The 15,269-nt window shown below is 33.9% G+C and overlaps 3 protein-coding genes across 3 annotated transcripts; 2 read left to right on the top strand and 1 right to left on the bottom strand.

Annotated features, from left to right (window-relative positions):
• Nucleotides 1-1,274: 1,274 nt before the first annotated feature.
• On the top strand, nt 1,275-3,469 carry Mon1 (vacuolar fusion protein MON1 homolog). Its single transcript, XM_018537861.1, has 7 exons — nt 1,275-1,691; nt 1,783-2,105; nt 2,174-2,417; nt 2,507-2,791; nt 2,880-3,070; nt 3,138-3,240; nt 3,310-3,469. The coding sequence occupies exons 1-7, from the start codon at nt 1,404-1,406 to the stop codon at nt 3,448-3,450; spliced, it is 1,575 nt and encodes a 524-aa protein (XP_018393363.1). The 5' UTR covers nt 1,275-1,403; the 3' UTR covers nt 3,451-3,469.
• Nucleotides 3,470-3,615: 146 nt separating this feature from the next.
• On the bottom strand, nt 3,616-5,049 carry Prp38 (pre-mRNA processing factor 38). The gene is made up of 3 exons (XM_018537864.1): nt 4,884-5,049; nt 4,380-4,747; nt 3,616-4,299 (listed from the first exon to the last, which is right to left on the bottom strand). Exons 1-3 carry the CDS (start codon nt 5,045-5,047, stop codon nt 3,914-3,916), a joined length of 918 nt encoding a protein of 305 aa, XP_018393366.1. The 5' UTR covers nt 5,048-5,049; the 3' UTR covers nt 3,616-3,913.
• A 2,682-nt stretch (nt 5,050-7,731) lies between these two features.
• Nucleotides 7,732-14,100, top strand: Lhfpl (LHFPL tetraspan subfamily member 5 protein). Its single transcript, XM_018537866.1, has 5 exons — nt 7,732-8,070; nt 8,954-9,148; nt 12,194-12,281; nt 13,218-13,372; nt 13,606-14,100. The coding sequence occupies exons 1-5, from the start codon at nt 7,854-7,856 to the stop codon at nt 13,836-13,838; spliced, it is 888 nt and encodes a 295-aa protein (XP_018393368.1). The 5' UTR covers nt 7,732-7,853; the 3' UTR covers nt 13,839-14,100.
• Nucleotides 14,101-15,269: the final 1,169 nt, after the last annotated feature.

Raw genomic sequence — 15,269 nt, 5'->3', positions numbered from 1 at the left:
TAATATTATTATATTATTATGATTAATATTATTATTTATATTATTTTTATTATGCGTTAAAGGAATATATGTTTACATTTTTGTTATATATGTTAAATATAATAATTACAAAAACATTTTTATTAAATATAAATACTGTATATCTAATATACATAAATAATATGAAATATGCATGAAATATTTTTTTCTACATAAATATACTACTTTATTTATTCCCTATTGGTGCTACCTAAGTATTTTTTGTTAAGAATTTTAAAGCATTAATTGTATTATTTGTATTTAAATTTAATTTTTATTAAAGTTTCTTAATCTTGTAATATTTTTATAAATTTTATATATTCTTAATATATTAATTTTTATATTTTCAATATATTTATAATACTTACTTAATTGTTGTTTTCATTTTATGAAAGACATATTGCAACGTTTTTTTTACATAAAAGTTTTTATAGAAAATATTTAATAATGTTAATATAAGTTAAATAATAATAAAAATAAAAATTGTAATTTATTCTACTTTAATTTTTACGAATTTATTAATTTTTACAATTTATAAATTTAAAGAAATTTGCGGGAATGGATGATAAATGTCGGACCAATCACAAACCGGGGAGAAGGTGGCCAGACTCTTATTAGAGGGTCACTAATGCATAAGGAAATGGGCAAATGAAATTTCTTATGCACATGCTTTATGCGTTATGTAAAAATGTGTGTTTCTCGCTTTTAAAAAGCGATAACTAGTAACGGTAATTTGTTAAGCCCATGGCACATAGAAAAACGTAAGGCCGTAAACGTAATCAGTAAGCGAATTGACCAATCACAGTTGAGAACGTAAGCAGCCGCCGCTTACGTTCTCAATTGTGATTGGTCAATTCGCTTACTGATTACATTTACGGCCTTATGTTTTTCTATGTGCCATGGGCTTTAATGGGTGCATCCAGAAGCACGACCGCTCATTGAGCGCTCAGTAAGCTCTTGTGTACCCGTTTGGTTTATATTTTTAGATCTAATGGAGTATGCCAATTAGATAAAAAAAGCTCATTGAGCGCTTAGTGAGCGGTCATGCTTCTGGATGCACCTAATGAGTAACTTGTTACTTTTAAAAAATAACTTTCCATTCCCTGTATATATGTAAAAAGAATAATAAAATTGTCGATATATTATCCGCCGAAAATATGCGTGGCGACGTAGTTCAATATGCATGTTTAGAGGCGCCAGTAAACAGATTCCACATAAACAAACAAGCATCAGCGCACTTAGCAGTTTCGCGATGAATTAACGAAGAATGGTAAAAGGAATAGCAGTCAATCTTTGTCAGTCTGTCTCGTCTGTCTCTGTTAAATGTCAAACGCCAGCGAGGATCGCAGAATAGCGATTTGTTGGTGACGTTCTCAGTTGTAGAGATGGCCGCGAAGGAGCCGATCGTTGTCGAATCGATCGATAGCGGCATAGCCGAACCTGGAATCGAGCCCGGCGCCTCCACAGAGACGATGCTCGTCACCACTGACAGTTTCGACGAGTACGAGCAGGAGATGAGCAGCAGCATCGATGGTGACAGGCAGATGAAGGAGAGTACCATAAGCACCATCTCCGAGATCCAGGAGGATGTTGTACAAGACAGTTCCACGACATCCACTACCACCGATCCGGGAGAATCTGAGAAAACCCTTTCGCTAGACGACGCAGAGATGGTTAGGCTTTCATGTGGGATCGTCTGTCTTTTCATAAATTTGGGATGCACATCATATCATAAATTAAACCAGATCAATTGTCACATTTTAGGATGATGTTACACATCGTTTGGGCCAAAGTAATCTAGACGGAGATCCATTGCGTTGCAAAGCTTGGCTGGCACAGAAGAAGCATATTTTTATTTTGAGTCAAGCGGGGAAACCGATATATTCTAGATACAGTTCAGAAGACAAACTAGTCACAGTTATGGGAGTCATGCAAGCTTTAGTGTCATTTGTGCAAGCCGGTAGCGATATGATTAGATCAGTACACGCCGGCGACACGAACTTTGTTTTTGTTGTGAAGGGTCCATTGATCTTAGTAGCAGTGTCCAAAACCTTGGAAAGCGTACCTCAGCTCACTTTACAATTAACGTACTTGTTTAAAACGATATCCATCTTTTTTAATGAAAAATCTGATACTTATACATATTTAATTGCAGATATGTATATAATCAGATAATCTCTGTGTTAACACAGTCTCAATTAAATAGAGTATACGATCAAAGAAGAAACTTTGATCTACGAAGGTTATTAAGTGGTAGCGAAAGACTGATAGATCATTTATTGAATTTCATGGACAGAGAGCCTGCTTTCTTTCTAGGAGCCATCAAATGTTTGCCCTTACTTCCCTCTATGAGAAGTTCCATTACACAGACCATCATTCAAACTTGTGCTAAAATCAAGGTACAAAAACATTTATAGAATATGCTAAATGTTTGTAAAATCAAAATAAATTCAAATGTTGCTTTATTAAAAAGAAATCTATCTTTCAGAACTTAGTATTTGCCATACTTCTAGCTAACAATCAGTTGGTTACATTAGTTCGAATGAATAAATTTTTCCTGCATCCAATGGATCTACATATAATACAAAATCTAGTAGACAGTTCCGAGTCGCTCAAAACTGCTGAGAGCTGGACACCGATATGTCTACCGAAATTTGATTCCAATGGATACATGCACGGTCATGTGTCATATCTGGCAGAAGATTGCCAAGCATGTTTATTGTTACTCACTGTTGATAGGGACGTATTTTTTGTGCTATCAGAGGCCAAACAAGTAAGAATTATTGCAGAAAATAAAATTGATTAAATAATGAGAAATTATTTATATGAATATCAATTTAATCTCAAATAATGTTTGGTAGAAAATTGTGGAGAAATTGCGGCGAACAAATTGTTTAGAAGCGATAAATGAATCCATGAACAAACCGACAGTAACGACTGCTGACATTGGATTACCTGAGATGCGACATGTTTTATACAAATGTAAAAGCACCGCGCAATTCTGGAGTCCCGGGCTTCAACCACCTTACACAACGGATGAAGAGATAGAACGGTAAAATATATAATTTTTTTTAAATAAACGATGTAACATCTGTAGTAAAAATAATATATTTTTCCAGATTATTGGAGCTTTATCAATGTTTGCATCACAGATTGCATTCTCCTAGTCGGCCCTTGAAACTCATATTTCAACAGCTAGATAAGGAAACGATGTTAGCATGGGTAAATAAAAATTTATGTGATCTATTTGATCGCAAGGTTGTTTCTTTACTTAAAAAAAAGTATTTTTAGGTGGCTTCTGGTTTCGAATTATATGTAACATTTGAACCTCTGGTAACGAAACCAGATGCTATTGAAGCAGTGAGCAAGCTGTTAAAGTGGATAAAGAAGGAAGAAGAGAGATTATTCATTCTAAACTCGCCTACATTTTAAATATTGCCAAGTATTTTGTTCTTACAAAATATATAAAAAAGATAATATGTAAAATTGATAGAAATATTGATCGAATTTTGAAAATTGATGAGGTATATCAAGGATTCCAAAGTAAAACATCTTTGTTATATATATATGTTCCAAGAAAGGCAGGAATATAGTTATTATTCATCTATTATTAAGTATTGGTATATGTAATCGATACCGCTATTTTGTTATTTAATAAAACAATTGTAATATAACACAAATAATGTGAAAATGTGTATATATATATATTTGAATATGTCACAACGGATGCTATTCCGGGTACATGTAATTTTAATACCGAATTCTTGTAAATGTCACATACTGGCGCTAAAAATATACGAGCATTGATAAGAGCATGAGAAAAGTTAAAAATTATCAATTCATCTCATATAAACCTAGACAAAAAGATTTTCTATATTATACCTCACTTTTAATCTTAATATCTAGTTCTGTCGCGTTCTCTTCTACGATCACGATCCCTTTCTCTTTCTCTCTCCTTCTCTCTATCATCTCTTCTATGACGATCTCTGTCCCTATCCTTATCTTTGTGCGATGATGAATAAGATTTTGGCGATTTGCTGCGTTTACGTTCTCGTCTGTCTCTATCCCTCTCTCTCTCTCTGCTTCTTGATCTTTGTTTTTCCTTGTCAGATTTCTTCTCGTTTCGAGTATGCCTCTTATCCCTATCTCTATGACGATCTCTGTCCCGTTCGTGATCATCTGGTCTCTTGCGTGGTACTTCTTTAATTGGTGGAATTTCTTCTTCCTCTGATGATTCAATACCATCATCCATATCATCTTCCAATGCTGATATCTTTGCTTCTATATAACATAAATAATATATAAGATGGTTACGAATAAAAGTAACATTAATATATAGAAAATACTTGACACACACATACCTAACTCATTATTTTCTTCTAAAACATGCCTCTTTTGAATTCTTGGTAAAATAACGTCACAACTTCTTTCGTCCCTAAGAAGAATGTCAATGAATTCGTCCATGTGTACGAGTTCGAATACACCCTGTTTATTCTGTATTCTGAGCTTTCTATTGTCGTTAAATAATGGTTCGAGATATTTATAACAGTCTAGGGAAGAGCCAGTCAATCTCATGTACAGTGCACCCAAAGCCCGAACATATTTAAACTCTTCGTTTTTTATAAATTCAACTATGATGTCCTTCTCAGGTTGTATTTGGAGCATTTTTAATATGAGACAAAGAAATGGAGTAGGCTTTACATTGCCGCCATAAACTCCTCCTAGAAATCTAAAAGATTACATGTAATTTATTAGAAAAAACACTTCTCACGCTTACTAACATTTGTTACTACAAATTTATCCGTTAAATGCATAAAAATAATATTATAGTAAGAATCAATGTATAGAGGTTATATTTTGCTAACCTCAACTCCATTGCCTTGTCGACCAACAGTTCGGCTGTTAAAGCAAAACATTCTTCTTTCCAGTACTTAGAATCGTATATTCGAGATCTGATAATCTTCTCAATCAAATATTGTGGATTTGTTCCGCGAATAGATTTAGCATCTTTCACCGTGCGGTTTGCCATTTTCGAATACTACTACGATTTGCTATCGGTTCTCCACTGGAAATCACCAGAGGACACTGACTTACCGGAAATGTTATTTTGCACGATCGATAAAAAAATTTGGCGTCAAATTTATTTTTGATAATGACTGACACTCAAATCAGATAAAAGAAAAGAATAAATATAGTGCATAGAAATTATCTCTAACGCAGAAACTTAATAAGAAATATATTTTTATTAATGTGTAATTATTTAAAATATTTTACTTGCAGATTTTCATAATTCTATATACAGAAAATTTTGAGAGAAAGATATATTATTTTTTATGAAAAAAAATGTTTATACTTATGTTTTTTCCTTAGAACTCTTAAAATATTTATATTCTACTATCTATTAATATATCCATTATAATGTAAAATAAAAAACCAATACATGTGTACATAATTTTATTTATATTGATATACATATATATACATTATTTATATCCAAGAGGAAAATATGTAGAATTATTTTCTCTTCGCTCTGAAGACTCATTAAAAACTTAATAAAAATATGTATGATTGAATATTAAGTCATACATTATACATACATACATATATATATGTATATATAAAAGTACATTTTATAATATATATATATATATTTTAGCTAGAGGAAATAATTTTTCAGATTTGTAAGTCCAACGAATGACGAACCCGTTATGTTCAGACGAAAGAAATCCGGCAAAGCAATTCACAGCGGCCACCTTTTTGGTGTCACCTTTCTCTTCGCAGCCGCTTGGAGGCCGTGAGGGGACCCCTCACGACATCTCCTCTCTCTCTGGAGTCTCTCTCTTTCTCTGTCTTTCTTTCTCTCTATTTGCCTTCTCGCACATTCACCTGGCAACCTGGCTCACCTGAACGGCCATCTTGAAGCGCGCCGTCGTATCGCGTTCCTCGTCTTTCCACCAAGTCGCATTTTCCGCTCATCCTTGTAGCCGGCCATCCGTCGCATGTGCCGTAAGCTGCATGTGCAAAACCTCGCGACGTGCAGCAAGGCACCAGTGATCACGCCGGTAACATTTGTCGTTTTATAATCGTGCCTTCCCACCTGGCTTGCTTTCTTTCCCTTCGCATATTCCGATAAGGTCCTGACGTTGCTGACATCATTAGTGTACTTTGGAACTTATTCAAGATTCTCAAGGAAGTGCCGTCTCCGTTACGGTAAGTTGGATTTTCTGCCGGGCGAAAATTCACACGCAGCCAAACGTTTCTTCTTCTAATTGCCATTCGTGAACAACAGTCACGATTATTTATTTTTTAGGTCTAAAAATAATAGATTAGATTTAATTTAGACCAATACATGTATATACACACATACTCACACGCATGCATACACATGTATATAGGGTGTTCCATAAAAATTGTCACGAACCTAAGAAGACATTTCTAAAATCATTCTAACAATAAAACAAAAATTCTAATACACTAAAATATCGGGACTATACACTGTAAAAAATTATTCAGTGTTTAAAATGTTTATGTTTAAAACGTCTTTATAAAACAAACGTTTATAATAATAAAAGATATTGTAATTTTAAATATATTAAACAGAGACAAGAATAAAAAAATTGTAATATCTTAAAATTAAACACTTTTATGAGTTAATAGTTTTTAAATTAAAATATTAAAAGTTAGCGAATATCACTTAAAATTTGCGCGTTCAGATATAGTCCAACACAAAATGTTAATTGCCGGCTCTTTGATATCGATAAAAAAATATTAAAAATTTCTTTAAACTTATGTCAATTTATTATAAGACTTAAATGAGCATATATCTTAATCACTGGACTATGTAATCATAATTAAATTGAAGAATTATCTCTTATAGCGGATTTATTTAACTCTCCTGATAGTTTGTTCGAATCTATTTGATTCAAAATATAATTGATTTTCTCTCTTACTAATATTTTATATAAAAACTTTTTTCTAGTATTTCGATGACTTCGTTTGCAATATCAATTTTTTCTTAAAAAAATTAATTCTTTTATTTCTTAATATTGACCCAAGCATTATGATTGTATAGTAAATTTCAGAATTATTAGAATTAATTTTAGCAGACACCTTGTTTTGTCAACAGCTCATTCCACGTTTTTCTTCGTTCACGTCGCTCGAACGAAGGAAAGGTATCTATTGATGCTGACCCAACAATTGGTGAACGTTCCTGAACGCGCCCGACTGTAAATGTCACGGACGGCGCAATCGTTAGTTTAACGCGGATACGAGCGTGTGATCGTTTATGCTAGTGGGACCGGCGATGAAGAAACACGCTGGGAATTTAGTAGAAGATCCGTATTTATTGTGAAACAAAGAAGAAAGACAAACTCCTACCCGATTCTGGAGAAAATTATCTGCGGAGGGAGAGCGACTTAAATCGCAAAATTGTCGTAGTTGTGTGTTGCTAGCGAAAGTACGTGAATTATTCTTTGTTCGTGCGAGAAGTTACCTCCGAACGAACGCGCGTGTCTTACAAAAGGCGATTCCATTGTTGTCGAATAATTGGACTTTGTGGAGAACGACGTTCCAAGAACGACGACCTTCTGCCGCGAGTGTGATAACCACGCGAGTCAGTACGAGAAATCGCCGATCTCTCGGTTTCTTCCGCGATTTAATCAACGATTTATAATTCCACGGTCGCTTCTCCGTTCCGCGTATGGAATTCCCGGAGTTGATGTTATGGTCCAACGATTACGCGAGGAAGAATCGCTGTTAAACGACGTGCCGGTGGTTGGTTGGGACCATTGGGACATCGAGTTTACGTTGACGGGAAATTAACAGCGACTGTCAAAATGGGTTCGAAGATCGAGTACGTCGAGTCCTCGCACATGTATGCGACTAATTACATCCGCAATTCCAAGGCGATTGGCGTGCTATGGGGTATCTTTACCATATGCTATGCTATTATCGGCGTGGTTGCGTTCGTCACCCCGGAATGGCTCGGCGATCTGGAGCACGAGAATCCCGGGAGATTCGGTCTGTGGACCAGGTGTAGCTATGGTGGGAACGGTTTGTATACTGCGATTCTTATTTATATTTAAGAAGGACAAAGAAGTCAAAATAATATGTCAATTTAATGTAATATTGACTGATTATTGACTGAATTTATGTCACCTTCTTGTGACTCAATCATTTTGACATTATTTTGTTTTTTGTTCTTGAATGTACTCTCTAAATTCTTTGGAGTGAAATTTCACTCTAAAGAGCGACACTGTGCCAGTCTTAAAAAAGAAGTAGCACAATTTTCAATCTTTAAGAGATTTCACATTTTAAGAGTGAAATTCACTATATAAAAATTTTAGAGAATAAGACGAAAATTTTTTTGTCTGACTGCAAATCACTTATTTGCTACAAACAACAAAAATTTATTTATATTGCCGTATCAAAAATAATAAAAAGATTATTTCAAAATCATTTCGCTCATTTATTCCAACAACAGAAACTTAATTCCAAAAACAAAAATTGTCATTTTTAGTTGCTTACAAAAATAAGCAAAAATAAAGAAAAATAGTATATATACCTACCTTTATTTCTCTATAATTATTATTACACCAAAACTGCATTTGAAAGTTAATATTACCAAATCTTAACGATTCGAAATATTCAAACTTATATTTTGTGAAAAAATAAAGTTTTTTTGAGTTGTGTCGTTATTGTAGCAAATAAATGAAGTAATCTTATTTACTATCTTTAAGTATCTTATTTACTATCTCTCTCTTTAGTATAGCAATGAAACAGTTCTCTATAATAGTTTATAATCTAATAACGTACATTTTATACATATATAATTACTAATCTTGGTATTTCCTTATAATAACTAGTCCACATTCCAAGACCGAGGAATAATTATTTAAACTACATTATTAATTCAAACGGTTTCGTAATTACGTAGGTGAGTTAGGCGAGGAATGTATCGGCCGGCTGGACGACCTATCGACGATCGCCAACGTTCCTTTCCGAGCCAGCACGATTCTAGTCGGCATCGCGGTGATAATCGCGCTACTGGCGATCTGCGCAATGCTCATGTTCTTCTTTTGTCAAAGCACTACCGTGTTCTACATGTGCGCTTGGATGCAAGTGGTGTCAGGTAATTACCTTTCTGGATAATTATCCAGTCCCGCCTCAGAAAGCATCTCTAAGGCCGGTATTCATAGATCCAATCTTATTTCAAGATCGTCTATCTTAAGACGCTAATATAATTCCCTTATGAGCCTTATAGTATCTTAAGACTGTTTTAAATATAAGAATCGATTATGAATACCGGCCTAAAAGCACCAAATGTCGCATATGATAAGTGCGCGCCAAACACACGTTCCGCAACTGGCGCGTCTGCGTTAGAAAGCGCGCAATATTAGCTAGGCTAATCCTTGCGGACCGTTACTCGCAATCTCAATCGTAATTCCTTATCAGCGAGGTGCAATTGCAAATTGCGCTAATGCGCTAAGCCGGATCCCATTCACGCGGGGCCGGGAAGTGACGTAATCACCCTGTTTAACGCGCTTTATTGTGGTGAACTTTATCGATCAGTTTCATCTCTGATTGTGGAGATAACGATTTTAAAACGACGCCAGTCGGAAATTGCTCTCGTGTCATGGTCCCGCGCCTGCGAGAAACACTCTTTCGCAAAAATCTCGTAGGAGAGATCTTAAACGGGAGAGATCTCGTTAAACTTGTTAAATATGTGTGCCAAATAATTAAAAGTTATTTGCAATTTCTCGTTGTTCGAACATACTGTTCGTGAATATCGCATCGATCTTTTTACTCGGTTAGAAAGCGCACAGTAACCGCAGAGGATTGTCCAACGTTGCTTGCGTAACGGCTGAAATAATAATAATGGTATTGCAAGAATAACTGCTTCATTGATGAATGATGTGTCATCCGAGATGTCCACGTTGGCTGAATCGTTAGAAGAGTTACTAGGCAGTTTTCTGCATATATTATTTTCTTTTCAATACAATGTATTATTTCCTCTTCAATATATAGACTTCAAAAAGGGCATTCTATATATATATATTTTTTTTTAGAATAATAAAAAGTAAAAGACGTTACGATACAATAAATCTGTTCTTTTTAGCTGAACTTCTTGCATAGTTTATCCTTCTTCCTTTTCTATCTAAATTGGAGAAAAAAGAAAGAAAGATAAACCGTGATACAAACAAGAATTTGAGCTAAAAAGAACAGACCTAATGTTTTGCTTCTAAATGTACAGTCAGATTCCCTTTAAATCGAAATGCAGCTTTTGTGTTCTGCTTAACATAATTAGAAACGAATACAGCACATTCGCGCTAAATACACTCTCTGATACTTTCTCCAGATAGCTTTGCATTATCCGGACGCATGTATAACATTTAGCATTTCCGCGTCGCGATTTCTAAAGCTCATTGTCGGGAATGACTTCATGTCATCATTGGAACACGCGGTGTGTTTTCCTGCTTTATGGAATATCTCGAAATGCGCGCGCCCTGTATTGCACAGCATCTAGGCATTCGAAGGTTCTTCTTTTATAATTGTAATTGTAGCTGATCGTCGCCCGTGGGTCCCTGACGAATCGTGTGACGGCCAAGCGAAATGTGGAATAGACCGTTATAACGTGCCCAAGCCAGTCTGCGTATACCGTTCGTCAACGCCTCTATGATTAGCGTAAAACAACTGCAACCGTCGGTTGAGTCGATACCGACTCACCGAATAATCTATCGAGAATTTCTCTGTACAAGGTTGCATCCTAGTTCCGATCATTAATGTGTATCGAAACTAATTAGTTTTGCAACTAGGTAGGTGATCTATTTTAACGAAAACATAATTTTGATAAAATACATATATATATGTATTCGTGATTCGTAAGTAGTATCTCTAAAATATGCGTTTAAATTTGCATGTTTAGTCGGCTAAAGTTGTCAAACCGCGTTTTAATCATTTAATAAATTCGTTTACTTTTTATAATAAATTCTCGGTAATAACACAATTTATTCATGAAAATTGTGAGGTATGCACTAGATGCTGACTAACGAGTTGACGAGCGTATAATTTTCATTTAACGAACGTCTGGCGAATGAACATAAAACTTACACAACAAGCCTGAACGTCTGGCAACAAAGTTTCGGCAGTGTCAGCGATTCGTTGCGAGTAAGCACGTCGAGTCACGATAGTGAAAGTTATACGCCAAGTTGCGCTCATTACATAGCGTGAAACATGAAATGGAAAATGTATCACTATGAGAAACTACTTAAATGACATTTCAAGTATATAGAAATTATCTGTATATATAGAATATAGCAGCGTTTATCATTAAAGTATGAGGCTCTGAACCTGGAGTATACAAGAAGATTGCGATATGCGTTACAAAATCGTTAGAAAGTGTAAAGAGCAAGTAACATGCACAGGATATTGTATAACAGGCTAAAAAGCTAAACAGAATTAGCAAGAATAAATAGATTCAAATTATCAAATGAAAGACCATCAAAAAAAGAAGTTTATAAAATGCGAATAATAAAAGGCCGCAAGAGTGAAAACTACTGGTTTCCATTCATTATCGAGGTAGGTAATAAATGGAAAGTACAGAAATATGTAGAGTACAATGAAATCGAAGAAAATGATTGAAACCGAGCACTCTATGAAGACAATTATAACGCGTATTCTACTATGCGTGATTCGCGCATTAAAATCGCTCATTTGCTGGGAAACAATATCGTCTCGGCTCGCTGGTAAGTAAACGTAGCGAGTCCCAGAAACGTTACGGTTGTTCACAAGTCCCTTTCACTACCGGCCTCCGCATAGCCACCTGTACAATTACGTCCGTGTAAATGCGAAAGCACGATCCACGCCTCTGCCGCATCTAACTGCGATAATAGAATCGTAAGGATAAAAATAATTGAACTATAAGTGAGTCTGTATTATTAAAGTATATTGGATTTCCTGCCGTAATAAGTCCTGGCATTGATCTTTTAACATAGTCTTTATCGTTGAACTTTTTTCACGCTTTTATGCACTGTATAATTATCTCGAGAAAGCGAAAAAGTTAATGCACGAATTGCAGCGCGAGTAACATTTATAATCTATCAAGAGGCTTCCAGTCTGGATATGTAACTGGATATTCTTTTATGTAACTATAATTATATTTGGATACATCTTTCAGCAATCTGCATGGCAATTGGAGTGTGCATCTATCCTCTTGGCTGGGATTCGCCGGTGATTCGCGCCGTATGCGGTGCAGCTGCTTCCAGGTGTGTATTTGCGCAAACCGCATATGCATACGGTAAATAAAAACAGATATAAAGACAAGAGAGACTTAATGAAAAATATTTTTGAATGATACATTTCTCTTATACATTTGCGATTTTGGTTTAATTCTCATGAAAAAATGGAATTAATTATAGATCTTATAAGTATGGATTAGCAATATAAATAAGATTATGTTTATATTTATCTCTTTAAAAGAGTCCAGAAATACATTTCGTGCACGTTTGATATATTATATGGTGAATATATGTTTCATTAGGGTTCGTATAATTTTATAGACAATATGTATCATTTGTAATTTGGTATATAGAATGTTAATACGCTTATATTTACTCGATATACACAATATATATTTTGACTTTGGAAAAGAGAAATTGGAAAAAAAATTATGTTTCTTATACAGAAATTATAGCAATTGCCAGTTCATATACCTATAAGATCCGTGCAACTAATAAAGGATACTATCAATATGATGCTACAAATGCTTTAAAGCATTCTTTGATTAGTCATTTAATCAAATTCTTCTTTTTGATTAGTCAAATGCTTCTTCAAAACATTTGTAGTGGGATTTTGACCGCAATGAGTTTGACCAAATAAGTAGAATTTTATTACTACTTACAGTTGCATTTGCGAATTCATAAAAAATCTTTTTGTACTTTTCTGTTAATTTATGATATATATTTATAAAAAAGAAGTTCTTTTAAAGAAAAAGTCTATTCTATATTAAAAAGTTAGCGAAGCAATTTTCATTTTTTGAGAAGCTTTACAATAACATTAATTATCTCAATTAGACGCGCTTTTCACACGCAAATTATTGCGAAGCAATGAATAATAGAAGCATTGCCTTAAAAGTTGGAAACATAATCGCGATAACAATGAACGTGAGAAAAATAGCACTCAGGAAGTTATTCTTTTGACAGATACAATCCTGGTGCCTGCGCTGTGAGATGGGCAATACCACTCGCTGCAATCGCGGCTCTGGATGCAGCTACTTTGTCTGCTCTTGCTTTCATTTTGGCCTCTAGACACGTGAGGCTACAACCAGAACCTTTCAATAATGGATCTTTGTACAAAGGTGATTAATAGCGAGTAATTAAAAAAATATTCATTTTTCAAAAGATTTTAATTTTTAATTCAAATATAAAAAAGGCGTCAGAATAAAAATTCAATTTAAATATATACATACTCATTAGTCCTTTATCATTTAAATTGAATTTCAATTTTTATTAAAATCTTTATGATTTCTGAATACTTGTTCGTTTTATATCCTCAACATGAAATAGCGCATAGTCAATTTTCCATTTTTAGGTGAAGTAAATCCGGGCTATGTGAATGAAGCTCAAAGTGTAGCTGGCTCTCGCAAGTCTCTGTCCTTGAGACCTGTTCTTCTAGTGGCCCCACCTGAACAGGACCGCTACAGCGAGCTCTCTAGAGCAAAATCACACTCGCATCACAGTCTCTACACACCAGCGCCGTCGCATCCAGCGCACACCATGTCTACGAATACTCTCAATCATTCGCAGCACAACTTTCAACTCTAAAACGACTGATTGCTGCGAATACAAAGGATTAAATGGACCTGTATATAGCTGATGAGATTGGAGGAAAAGCTATATTGTACATAAGATGAAACGGAGCGTGAAACTTTGATAGAATGTACGCAATTTGAATTGCAATTGCTTAAGATATAGCTTTCGCGATGTTAAGTTTCTAAGAATGGAATTTTTGTTAATGATGATAAAGCTATATGTATAAAACAAATACGACTGTTTCATTTAATGACTGAATATTATTATTTGTTGTGCCGTGAACATTTCCACATCTATGTGGTGTATAGTCTATCTTATCGATATTTGTGTCGCAAAGAAAGAACTGTTTTCTCTTTAATTTACATTAACTTTTTATAAATATACAGTTAGAACAAGAGTAAGTAATAAAGTATAAAATTAATAAAGTATAAAGTAATAATGGTATAGAAAATCTGTTAAATGTAAAATTAAATATCGTTTAATTTTGCGTGAAAGAATTTCTTTCATTAAAATAAAAATGGAATATTTTTCCATTTAAATATTCTCTTAATTCTATCCTAAGAATCTCATGTTTGTATTTATATTAGTATATGTTATGTTCATGTAATTAGAGACAATATAATCAAGCAATGTCGTTTTAATATTATGTATTAAGTTTTCTAATATGTTGTGTAATGCATGTCAAATGATAATTTAAAAGAAAATTATGATAAAATTTTATAGATGTTATAAATCCATATCGTATTATCGGAGCAATTTATACATTATTCATATTACGTAATTTTTTAAGTCCCTAAGTACTCATGATGTGCCTTTACGATGTAGTATTGATAATAATTATGAATTAAATTTTTTATTACTAAGTTACTATTTTGTGAATATTTTACTATTAAATGGAACACTCATGCAATTCCATAACTATCGACAGAATAATGTATAAAAAAGCATAATTTACATGTAGATTCTTCTCTTCGGTGTGCGATATCATAATACCAAAAAAAATTTAATAATTATTCATAAACTGTCGGACATAAAAGTTGTTGAAAATGATTGCATCGACTAAACTAACAATAAGATGCGTATTTTGGTACGTGATATTTTGTATTGCTATAATTTTTTTGTAATCTTGTAATGTTTTGGTATATATGCATGAAATATGGCATAAAGACGAGCAAGATAAACATGATACATATCATTTTGACTAGTGTATTTAATGATATCATACAGAATAAGTTTATATTACGAGTATTATTTAATTGATAACTTGTATAATTTTACGCAACGGTCTCCGTAGGTCAGCGACGGAAAAACTTGAAGCTATAATGAATCCGTAATTATTTCAACACTTTTTATCTTAATATTGTTAATTAAATTGCGATTTAAATTAAACGTCATTTTCGTCATTTGATTTAAATCGTTGTTTAATTCTTTAATTTTTTTCTT

The sequence above is a fragment of the Cyphomyrmex costatus genome, unplaced genomic scaffold (assembly GCF_001594065.2).
Source record: "Cyphomyrmex costatus isolate MS0001 unplaced genomic scaffold, Ccosl1.0 scaffold1845, whole genome shotgun sequence".
Taxonomy (NCBI): domain Eukaryota; kingdom Metazoa; phylum Arthropoda; class Insecta; order Hymenoptera; family Formicidae; genus Cyphomyrmex; species Cyphomyrmex costatus.
This window is presented reverse-complemented; position numbering and strand designations above follow the sequence as displayed.

Excerpts from the sequence above, each read along its gene's own strand:
- Mon1 (XM_018537861.1), top strand. The coding sequence starts at position 1,404 with ATGGCCGCGAAGGAGCCGATCGTTGTCGAATCGATCGATAGCGGCATA. Across the intron at positions 1,692-1,782 it reads CGCTAGACGACGCAGAGATG|GATGATGTTACACATCGTTT; the intron begins GTTAGGCTTTCA and ends GTCACATTTTAG. Across the intron at positions 2,106-2,173 it reads CAGCTCACTTTACAATTAAC|ATATGTATATAATCAGATAA; the intron begins GTACTTGTTTAA and ends ATTTAATTGCAG.
- Prp38 (XM_018537864.1), bottom strand. The coding sequence starts at position 5,047 with ATGGCAAACCGCACGGTGAAAGATGCTAAATCTATTCGCGGAACAAAT. Across the intron at positions 4,748-4,883 it reads GACAAGGCAATGGAGTTGAG|ATTTCTAGGAGGAGTTTATG; the intron begins GTTAGCAAAATA and ends GTAATCTTTTAG. Across the intron at positions 4,300-4,379 it reads AGAAGAAAATAATGAGTTAG|AAGCAAAGATATCAGCATTG; the intron begins GTATGTGTGTGT and ends TATGTTATATAG.
- Lhfpl (XM_018537866.1), top strand. The coding sequence starts at position 7,854 with ATGGGTTCGAAGATCGAGTACGTCGAGTCCTCGCACATGTATGCGACT. Across the intron at positions 12,282-13,217 it reads TGCGGTGCAGCTGCTTCCAG|ATACAATCCTGGTGCCTGCG; the intron begins GTGTGTATTTGC and ends TTCTTTTGACAG. Across the intron at positions 13,373-13,605 it reads TAATGGATCTTTGTACAAAG|GTGAAGTAAATCCGGGCTAT; the intron begins GTGATTAATAGC and ends TTCCATTTTTAG.